Genomic DNA, 10,490 nt, shown 5'->3' with positions numbered 1-10,490 from the left:
TGATGTCCATACCCATGTACCCACCACTTAGAGTTGGGGTGGGGGTGGGGGGAAGCACTGGATGCTGGGATGGGGGTAATGGTGAAAGTTGTCTCAGACTCCTTATTGTCCTTATTGCGATGGGACAGAGTTTCAAGGCTACCAGCATTCTGGTTAAAAAAAGTGGGGTCTCAAGTCATGGCTGCATTGTTGGGGGAGTGTTTACATGTCCTAATCATCATAGTTAAAAAGATGATGGGGACTCTCATAGTCAGGGATGTAGAGGTCTTTAGTTGAAATAGGATGGGAATCCCATGTTGAGTCACCCAAATCATTAGATTGTGTGGTTTAGGGAAAAGTTTGTGGTGAGGGTGAAGGGTGGTGGATAACGGATGACAAGCACCTCAGCTGAAATCTCCAGATTCTTCATGTGAATTTGGGGGCCCCAGCTGTGAACTGTTTGGAGGGTCCAGTGTTACAGGGGTGAGGGGTCCAGTTTGGATGCTAAAGAGGGTGTGTAATCAAAAGTCCTAGCATGAGAAATTGGAATCCACAATCTCTGGTGGGGAATTGGGAAATCTTGTGATGGGGGATGAGGGGGGTGGGATCCTAAACTTCCTGACTGGGCTTTAGAGTTTAGAGCACTGATCCTTAGTTTGAAGGAAGGTCACCTGTTTGACTGGATTGCTCTGGTCAAGGTGCTGAGTTGGTGGAGTCTCCAAATCATGGCTTTGCCATTCTGGAGCCTGTATTCAAAATCCTGGCTCCAGGTCTCTGGGTCCCAGTGTTTTGGGATCCAGCAGCTTGGGATGGGGGAGAATTAGGGTCCTGGGATCTTGGATCTGGGTCATGGGCCACGATCTCAGATCGGGGTACCAAATTGAGGTCAAGGTAGGCTCAGAGTTAACCCACATTGATGGGTTAAGGTCTTAGTGTTAGAATTGAGTGCTAAGGGTCAAGATAAGATTCTAAGTGTTTAAACTTAGGTGGAGGCCTCTGCTCAAGGTCTTAGGTAGGCCTGAGGTCAAGAGCCTGAGGCCAGGTTATGGAGTTAGGGTCTTTGGTTAGTGACCCGCTTAGGGGATTTCTGGTTGCTATTCAGAGACAGAGTCCAAAGGAAAGGGGTCAGGGTACAAGGTCAGGGCATGCAGTCAGGACTGTGTGGTCTGGGTTAGGGTTTCTACACAGGTTATGTTGCTCAGCATCTAGTGTTGAAGGTCCAACACTCAGTGACCAGGGACCTAGTTCCTGGCTCAGAGGTGAGGTCACAGGCCCTTGTTGCAGTACGGTATTCAAGATTGGTGGCTTGGATCAGGGCACAGAGTCAGGGTTGGAGGTGTGTGCCTGGTCCTAGTGTTGGAGTGCCTGATCAGTGTAATAGCTTCTGAATCATGGGCCCAGGCTCAGGGTTAGGGATTCTGGTGGGGTCCAGTGTTTGCTGTTGAGGCCTCGGGTCAGGGCATGAGGTTAGGGTTGGAGGACCTGGTTCTGGGGTTGAGAATCTGGAAATTGAGTTTCTAATTAGAGTCATAATATTTGACAACCAGGTCCAGACACATAGTTGGAGTCAAGGTTCAATCTCTGGCTCTGGGGCTGAAGGTGATGGCTGGAAATCTTACCCTGAAGTTGGGGGTCTGGTGTGGTGTCTCCTATCAGGATCCAGAGCCAGAGCACAAGTATTAAGTTTGGGAAGGCCAGTCCTGGGGTTGAGGGTCAACAGTTGGTGCAATGGGTTCAAATCCAGGGATGGGGTCATGGGTCAAGATACAGAGGTCAAATTAGAGAGGTTTGGGTTTGGGGATTGGTGTTTTGGGCCTGGGTCTAGTGTCCCAGGTGGCTGCATGGGATTGGGGACTCTAGCCCATCCCATCAGTCTCCTGCCAGGCAGCTTCCCTGTCCCTCAGGCCCCGCAGGGCGCCCCCCGCCGCTGAGGATGAGTCACTGCAGCAGCCGTGCCCTGACCCTGCTGAGCAGTGTGTTTGGTGCGTGTGGCCTGCTGCTGGTGGGCATTGCGGTCAGCACTGACTACTGGCTGTACATGGAGGAGGGAACAGTGCTGCCGCAGAACCAGACCACGGAGGTCAAGATGGCGCTGCACGCCGGCCTCTGGCGCGTCTGCTTCTTCGCAGGTACAGACCTCACCTGCCCTCCACTCAACGGTCGCTGCCCTTGCCTGGGACCCAAGAGTCCTTATCCATAGTGCCATCCCTTGGGTTCCAGAAATCCAGAAACTGATCCTTTTTCTCTCCTGGAAAGTCCAATTTCTACCTGGAGACCCAATTTCTAGCCTTTTATTCCCTGGATCTAGGAGCCCCAGTGCTGACACTATCTCCAGGTCCCTAATCCTAAGAGAACCACAGAGTACCCCTTAGAAGCAGTAGTGTAGGTTTAGAACTTTTCCCCTGGAGAGTTCCAGTGCTAATTGGGCAGGATAAAACATCCACGCCTCCCAGCGACCACAGAGACTGACCACAGAGACGCCCCCTTCTAGGAATCCTGTCCGCCTGGCCCTTCCCCCTCCCCCCCCCAGGCCTTATCCTTTTTAGGGATCCGGGAGTCTTGGCTCACAGCCCCTCCTCACACGGGACCCAGGGTCAAGCCCTGCCCTCTTCTATCCATGGGTCTCTAGGGCAGCAGACAAGAGGAGCTCCCAGATCTCCTGCCCACCCGCTTCCACAACCACCCAAGAGAAGTACAAACTGTAACCCTTGGATTAAGCCTCGCATCCCCATCCCAGGGTCTCCCGACTGTGTGTCCTCTCAGAGGACTTTCTCTCCAGAGCTTAGGAGCCTCTCATTTAGCCCTGCCTTCTTATCATCCCCCAGGCCGGGAGAAGGGTCGCTGCGTGGCCTCGGAATATTTCCTTGAACCGGAGATCAACTTGGTGACGGAAAACACGGAGAATATTCTGAGTGAGGGGAAGTGTGGGGAGCGTAGGCAACAAAGGGCCAGCCCAGGTTCACAGGGCAGGTCCTGGGAGAAAGGGCAGGACCAGGAAAGAGGTCGGGTAGAAGGGAAGGAATGCAGGCTGGAAGGAAGGCAGCGTGGTTTGCATGCACTGGGTTGCAACCCTTTCTTTTCTCGAATAAATCCTTTTTGGTGACTAAAAAAAGGGGGGGGGAAAGAAGGCAGAGTCATTGGGTTAGGAGGAGGGGCCAGGTTGAAGGAGTGGGCCGAGGCAGTAGGTGGAGCCAACAGGAAATGGAGTCAAACCAAAGGAGGCGTGGCCTGGATGAAGGGATGGAGAAAGCAGTGGAAATATCAGAAAGGGGAGGGGCCTGAAAAGGGGGCGCGGGTAGGGGGTGGAAATGGAGAAGTCAAGGGAATGGGGAGGTGTTCCCTGAAGAGTCACCCCTCACCACCACCCCCCTACTTTTCTTCCCTCCTCCCCAGAGACAGTGCGCACAGCCACTCCCTTCCCTATGGTCAGCCTCTTCCTCGTGTTCACCGCCTTTGTCATCAGCAACATCGGCCACATCCGCCCACAGAGGACCATTCTGGCCTTCGTTTCTGGCATCTTCTTCATCCTATCGGGTGAGCCCAAAGAAAGGACTTAGGGGCTTTGGGACTATTCTAGTTCCAAGAACCTGTGGTCCCTCTTCCACTAAGAAAGCCACTTCCTTTCTGTGTAATAATCCTAGGGGAATTGCGGCACCCCTCTGAGCCCCACTTTCCTTCTCTGTGAGGTGGAGATAGCAGTGCCTATTTCACAGCGTCGTTGAGAGGACCAAACCATAGCGAATGCTTATTGGGTGCCAATTAGGTACTAGGCTCTGTTCTGATACTCACAACCCTTTGAGTTATTACCGCTATTAATAGACCCATTTTACAGATATGGAAACAACCACTCAGAGAGATGAAGTCATTTGCTCAGGGCCATAAAACCAGTGAGAGTAGAGCTGGGGCTCAAACTCACGAATTTCGCCTCCAGAGGCTGTATTTTTAACCACTGCTGATATTTTAGCAATTAACAGATTACAAGGCTCTTTATTTCCTGTGCAACATTTTATTTAAAACATTTTCAAACAAACTGAAAAGGCAAAAGAATTTTGATGTCCATACCCATGTACCCACCACTTAGAGTCAACTAATACCATATTACTAGACTTGCTCTGCCTTGTATCTGTTCATCTATCTATATTTCTACCCATCCATCACTCTATCTTATTATTATTTATCTTATTGTCTGTATGCAATTCAAAGTAAGTTGAGGCATCAGTACACTTCTCCCTAAACATTTCACTATACATGTCATTAACTGGCGTTCAATATGTGTTTATAGTTCTTTTTTTTTTTTGAGCCATTAGACTCTTTTGCATGAGTGATCTCATGCCCTCCTCATAACATCTCTGCCTGGGAATTATTATTAGTACTCACTTGATAAAATGAGGGTACTGAGGCCCAGAATTGTGCAGGGAGTTGCCCAAGACACCAGCATAAGCTGGTTCCTCAGGGACTCAAGTGTCCTGAGTTCCAGACTAGAGTCCTTTCTGGTGTTCCCCTCTTGAAACTGCAGCTCAGGATAGTTCAGTTCAGACCCACTCAGCTCAGATCAGCCCAGATCACCTCAGTTCTAATACCGCTGGTCCAACTAACCCCAATCCATTCTGACTCAATTCCTAAATTCAATTCAAATTAATTTAACATAATTTAATTAAACTCCATTCAAGTCCTTTTAATCCAGTTGACATTTTATAAACAAACCCTGCTGTACATGTTATTTCCATTCTGTCACCTGGGGCCCCCATTTGGCTCCCCCCTTTCAAGGTGGCTCTGCAAAGATAAATCTTTGAATATCCCTGGCCCAGTGTTCTCCCCTCTCTTCACCTAGCTTTCTCTAGGCTAAACCTCCCTCATGCCTCCAACCTGAACCAATGAGACCTTTTCCAGGAAAACCAGGGTGAGACCTCCATGCAAACTTGAGCCACAGCATGTGGAGCCAGACACTGAGCTAAAATAAGACACATAGAATGTCACTATCCCAGAGTATCAGAGCAAAAGGTCTAATCATTTTTCAGATGGAAAAATGGTGGCCTAGAGAAAGAGAAAGTGGGGCAACAATAGGTAGCATGGAGACTTTATTTAATCTACTCAAAACATTAGAAGGAAAATCCCATTGTTTGTGGTTCACAGAAGTGGAAACAGAAGAGGCAACCTAGCTAGTCAATGACAGAGCTGGGATTAGAATTGAGGGTTTTCTCCTTGCAAACCCATTCTCATATCAGTGCACCAGGATCTGACTTCCCAAGGTCAAGCTGAGGATCAGTGGTACCGTCAAGGCAGGAAGTCAGGCCTCTGATGTAACAATAGAGTAATTTGAGCAGGACTGAACCCCATTTCTTAAACTCCTTCCTCGAGTTTATTTCATAGACTACGACCTATGTATCCTACCCCAAGGTGTCCAGTCACGTACTTTCAAGGCTGTGGGGTATAGTGGCTGATGGCACATGCTGCTGCGAACCTGGAAAGACCTGGGTTCAAATTCTGCCACTTACTATATGTGCTACAGCCTTCCTTTGTGAAGTGGTTGAGAAAAAAAATCTTGGTCAAGTGTCGACAAACTTTAGATAGTAAATATGTGAGCTGTAGGGTTGTAGTGCCACAGCAACCGGAGATGAAGCAGTGGACATGACTCTGTTCCATAGGTATAGACCCTGAAATTTGAACTCAATCTAATTTTCATGGGTCATGAACATTCTCCTTCTTTTGGTCCCGTTCCCCCCACCACCACCATATATTAAAATGTAAAAACCATGCTTAGCTCACAAACCACACAAAAACGCACAGTGGGACAAATCGTTGTTTGCTGGTCCCTGGTTTAGATCACAGGTGTGAAGGGCTAACCCAGTGCCTGGTCTATAACAATAACTGCTCAACACATGGTAATGTTAAATACATATATACATGCATATATAAATAGTGTAGTAGTAACAATGACAACCATAATAATAAGCACTTTGTTGAGTGACATGGTTTGGGGAAGTTCTAAGTGCCTTGTGAAATTAAATTATTTCTTTTTCTTCACTTTGTAAGGCAGATGCCATTATTATTCTCATTTTCCAGTTGAGGAAACAGAAGCATCAGAGGTTAAGTTGCTCCATCATGGAAGCAGGATTCCAATCCAGGCTTTCACCATGGCACTACACTGCCCCATAACAAGTAAAAAATCATAAAAATGAAAAAGATTTAAAAGGAGAGGAACGGATGGCAATAGTACTAATAGCTGAGATCTTGGAATGGAATGATCTGTCCAGCCACCTCATGTTCCCAAAGGAAACCAAGACTTAGAGAGAAAGACAGGAGTTGCCCGAGGTCTGGGATATGGTGGAGTTGGCAGACAGTTCTGGAGAAAGCAGTGGATGGATTGGGGCAGGGGAGGGAAAGGGTCACACTGGATGTTAAACATCCTTCAGGGACCTGTGTTGGGGATGGACTTGAGGGAAATGGGCTAACTGAAGAGGAGGTTTATACAGTGGTCCAAGCAAGAGCAAATAAGTTTTGAACTGGGGCTGGAGCTGTCAGGATAAAGGTGACTGGATGGCTTTGAGAAAGAAGGATATTGACAGAAGAATCAATAAAACCAGATGACTGAATGGGTAAGGTTAGTGAGAGACAGGATGGGGAGGCTGGAGTGACATTGATTTTTTTTTTCCAGGTCATACGAGGCATGCTTTCCGACACGACCCATATTAATCCCTCAAATACATGTTCTATGCATCTGCTTATTTATTCACTCATCAAACATTTACAGAGACATCTAAAATGCCAGGTCCTGTGCTGGGCACTGGAGACACAGCTGATTCCTAAATGAGGCCCACATGCAGTCAATCACAAAACAGGCCCCAGCTATACATCCATCAAAGCTTGTTACACATCGCTTAAATCCCTTCAGTGCTTTGATGAATTCCCGTTGCACTTAGAATATGTCTGAGCTCTTCATGCTGGCCTGCAGGTTTTCCATGATTTGGCTACTGCTCAGATCTGTGACCTCATTTCTTAACCCACTGACACTCTTTTCATTGCTTATAACTTCAGCTACACTGGCCTCCTGCTAGTCCTTGAAGATGTAAATCTCAGCCCCACCTGAGGACTTTTACACCCACTAGCCCTCCATTCTCAGAAGTGTCTTCCGCTTGATTCTCAAGGGGCTCCATCTTTCCCTCTCCAGAGTCTCACTCTCTGACAACAATGCATAATGTTGCCTGGCCCCCACTCTAGTATCCCATTCCCTGTTTTATTTGTTTCATAGCACTTATTGCTGTTGTCAGTCATCATATTTGTTTTTCAGTCCCATCATACCAGAGTGTAAACTCCAAAAGTCAGGGACCTTTACAAATATGCTCCCATTTGTATCTTCCGAGCCTAGATGAGTTGCTGGTACAAAGTGCATATTGAAATATTTGTATAATTGATGAATAATAAGGACAGCTCAGGGAATGCTGGGAAAGGGGGGCATATCTTAACCTGACACAGTAAGGGGGTGGGGAGGATTGGAGTGACCTGGGTTCCAAGCTGATGATGCTGAAAGGACGAGGGGGACTATTTCAAGTGAAGAAAGAGAAGTGCCTTGTAGGTAATATTCACAGCATGTGCTAAGACCCTAGAAAGCACTCAAGACCGAGGTGGACGCATGTGCAGCTCTCCATGGTACTGAAACGCTATTCTAAAGCCAGGTTATTTCTAGTCCACGTGGAGTGTAGATGATTCTTGCCTACTGTGCTTTAAGAATTCCGAAGCTGATGTAGTGGAGCGGGGGAAAAAGACAGTTGGGTTACAGAGAAAGAAAGGGGGAGGGGAGGGAGGAAAATAGGGAAGGGGAAAAAAAAGGAAAATGTGTAATTTTGGAGAACCAGAGACACTATAAAATGGCCACGAAGAAGAAAGAATGACAAGAATAATTTACCTTTTGACAGTTTTAATTTAATTTTCAATTACTAAAAGCGAAACTAAAACACAAAAAGCCTTTTTCTTTGGAAATATTTGTTTCCTTTTTATTGACCTCTGCTCCTGACTCTTTATGGAGAATGGTATTTAGAACTGTAATGTGGAACAGGGGACTGAAGGTGAGGCAAGCGTGATTACCAGGGATCACATCATAAAGAGCCTGGAATGTTAGGCTGTGGAATGAATATCTTTTCCTGCAGACAGTAGAGAGCCAAGGAAGACTTTTGAAAAGAGAAGGATAGAATCCAGTATGGGTTTTTGAAGTAGCCAGCTTCTAAAACAAGGAGATAAAGATTGGGGGGGGGGCAGTGGTACAGGCATAGAGAATTAGCCTTGGCTGGGTCAGAGGACTTGGGGATGCAAAAGGGGTTTAGATTTATGAGAGATTCAGAAAATAAAATGGACATGACTTGATGACTGAGCATTCTTGATAAATGAAAGAGAAGAATCAAGATGAACCCCCTCCCCCCACATTTGACTGGAGTATCTGAGTAAATGTGGTTTCTGGGCTTCCTTTGGTATTTCTTTCCTATAAACATGCTCATCTGTCAAGATCTATCTCAGATGACTTTCCACCATGCAACACATCATGGGACTTCTTAAATGTCAAAATTATGGAATACTATGGAAGTTCAGAGCAAGAACAGGTCAGTTCTTAGAGAAGATGTAGGAATGGTGGGATTTAGAGTGGATTAAAAAGGGGAGAGCAGCCATGAGCTTTTCTGGAAGTTCCAGTTGAGAAGCAAATATATTCATCCATTAGACTAGTGTTTATTATGTGCTGGATCTTGTGCTAGATGCAATTGGGAACAAGATTGACTAGTTCCAAGCCTCCTAGTGGGGGTGGAGGAGATATGTGATAAAAAAATTACAAATAGATGAAAAATATAATGTCAGTTGGTGATAAGTGTTAAAAAGAAAAATAAAGTAAAGCTGTTTAAGGGGAAGGAGAGTGTCAGGGGGGTCATTTTAATCTCATCTCAATCACTCCAACTTTTTAATGAAGACTTTGAAATCTGTAGAAGAGTACAGTGATCACTGGTATACCTTCTTCCACTAGATCCACTTATATCCTTCATTTGGCTAATGTTTTGCCATATTCTCTCTCCCCCACCCCCACCCTCTTTTCATCCTCCTGCCACACACCCACTTTTTTTTTCGGCTTACCATTTGAAAGTAAGTTCCAGGCATCATGATTGTTCATCTCTAAATATTTTAGTATGCATCTCTTGAGAGTAAGGGCATTCTATATAACTACAATGTCATTAAAACATCTAGAAATTCTACAATAATTCCATAATATAATTTAAATTGCCCTAGTTGTTTCAAGAATGCCTTTTATAGCTTTCCCCCAGAACAAGGATTCAATCTAGGTTCATGCATAGTATTTAGTTAATGTCTCTTTTAGTCTAATTTCCCCACTATTTTATTTACAACACTGACTTTTAAAATGTATTTCATTATAAAAATACAGAAAGAATAGTATAATGAGATGCCATGTATCCTTCAATGAGTTTCAACAATTATCAACATATGGCAAATCTTTTTTTAGCCGTACTGCCATATCTCCCTTCTGCACTTTACTACATTATTTCAAAGCCATTCTCATGCATTAAATCATCTTATCCACAAACATTTCAGTATATTTCTGAGAAATAAGTATTTTGTTACTCGTATTTAACATAGCCACAATGCCATTATCATGCCCAAACAAGAATAGCTGCTTAATATCATTTAATATCTAGCAAGTGTTCAATTTCCCCACTTGTCTCATAAGTTCTTTTTTTATAGTTAGTTTGTTGCAAATCAGGATCTAAATTCCACTTGTGCAATTAGTTGATAGATCTCCAAAGCCTCTTTTAGTTTATAACAGTCCCTCTCCTATTTTTTCCTTGCCATTTATTTGTTGAAGAAATTTGGTCATTTTTCTTGTAGAATTCCCACACTGTAGGTTTTTTTTAAATTACATTCCTGTGTCATGGTTTACTATGTCCATCCATCATTGTGTTTTCCTGTAAAACTGTTGTTGATCGGGTCCAGGTTTGATTTTTTTTTTTCAAAAATACTTTATAGATAGGTGGTGCTGTTTACACCCGACTGCATTACATCAGAGACAAAATAATGTCTGGTTATCTCTTTTTGAGATGTTACAAATGATCACTGCTTCAGGTGTTGTCATCTTAACCCTTATCATTGTACTTTTGTAGAATATCTCACATCCTGGATTTATGTGATTGTTTCCTCATGGCATCATTTAATTGATTCCTCTTTCCTTGTATTTTATGTAACCTAGATATTATGTCTAAACTAGAGGCCTGGCTTGACTAGATGCAGGTTAAACATGTTTGGCAAGAAGATTCAGAAGTGGTATACGTTCTTTATATCTTTACCTTAGGTAGCAAATCATGTCAGGTTGTTCCACCACGAGTGTACAGTTTGAACCCTTGGTAAAGGTGGTGGTCATCAGAGCTCTCCATTGAAAAGGGACATTTTTCTCTTTACAATGAATAGTCTGCACACTGTTTGGCACATTAGGGAAAAATCCTGATTGGGGATACCTATTTTTT

The 10,490-nt window shown here is 44.7% G+C and overlaps 1 protein-coding gene across 1 annotated transcript in view; it reads left to right on the top strand.

Moving 5' to 3' along the window:
* Positions 1-623: 623 nt before the first annotated feature.
* The window catches only part of CACNG7 (calcium voltage-gated channel auxiliary subunit gamma 7), a 17,244-nt gene continuing 7,377 nt past the window's right edge, over positions 624-10,490 (top strand). The window contains exons 1-3 of the mRNA XM_019625817.1: positions 624-2,108; positions 2,805-2,891; positions 3,373-3,513. Of these exons, the coding sequence (XP_019481362.1) occupies positions 1,913-2,108; positions 2,805-2,891; positions 3,373-3,513 (424 nt within the window). The 5' untranslated portion in view covers positions 624-1,912. The remainder of the gene's footprint in view (positions 2,109-2,804; positions 2,892-3,372; positions 3,514-10,490) is intronic.

This window comes from Hipposideros armiger, unplaced genomic scaffold, assembly GCF_001890085.2.
Source record: "Hipposideros armiger isolate ML-2016 unplaced genomic scaffold, ASM189008v1 scaffold_639, whole genome shotgun sequence".
NCBI classification, from domain to species: Eukaryota; Metazoa; Chordata; class Mammalia; order Chiroptera; family Hipposideridae; genus Hipposideros; species Hipposideros armiger.
The sequence above is the reverse complement of the archived record's forward strand: the minus strand, read 5'-3'. Positions and strand labels throughout refer to the sequence as shown.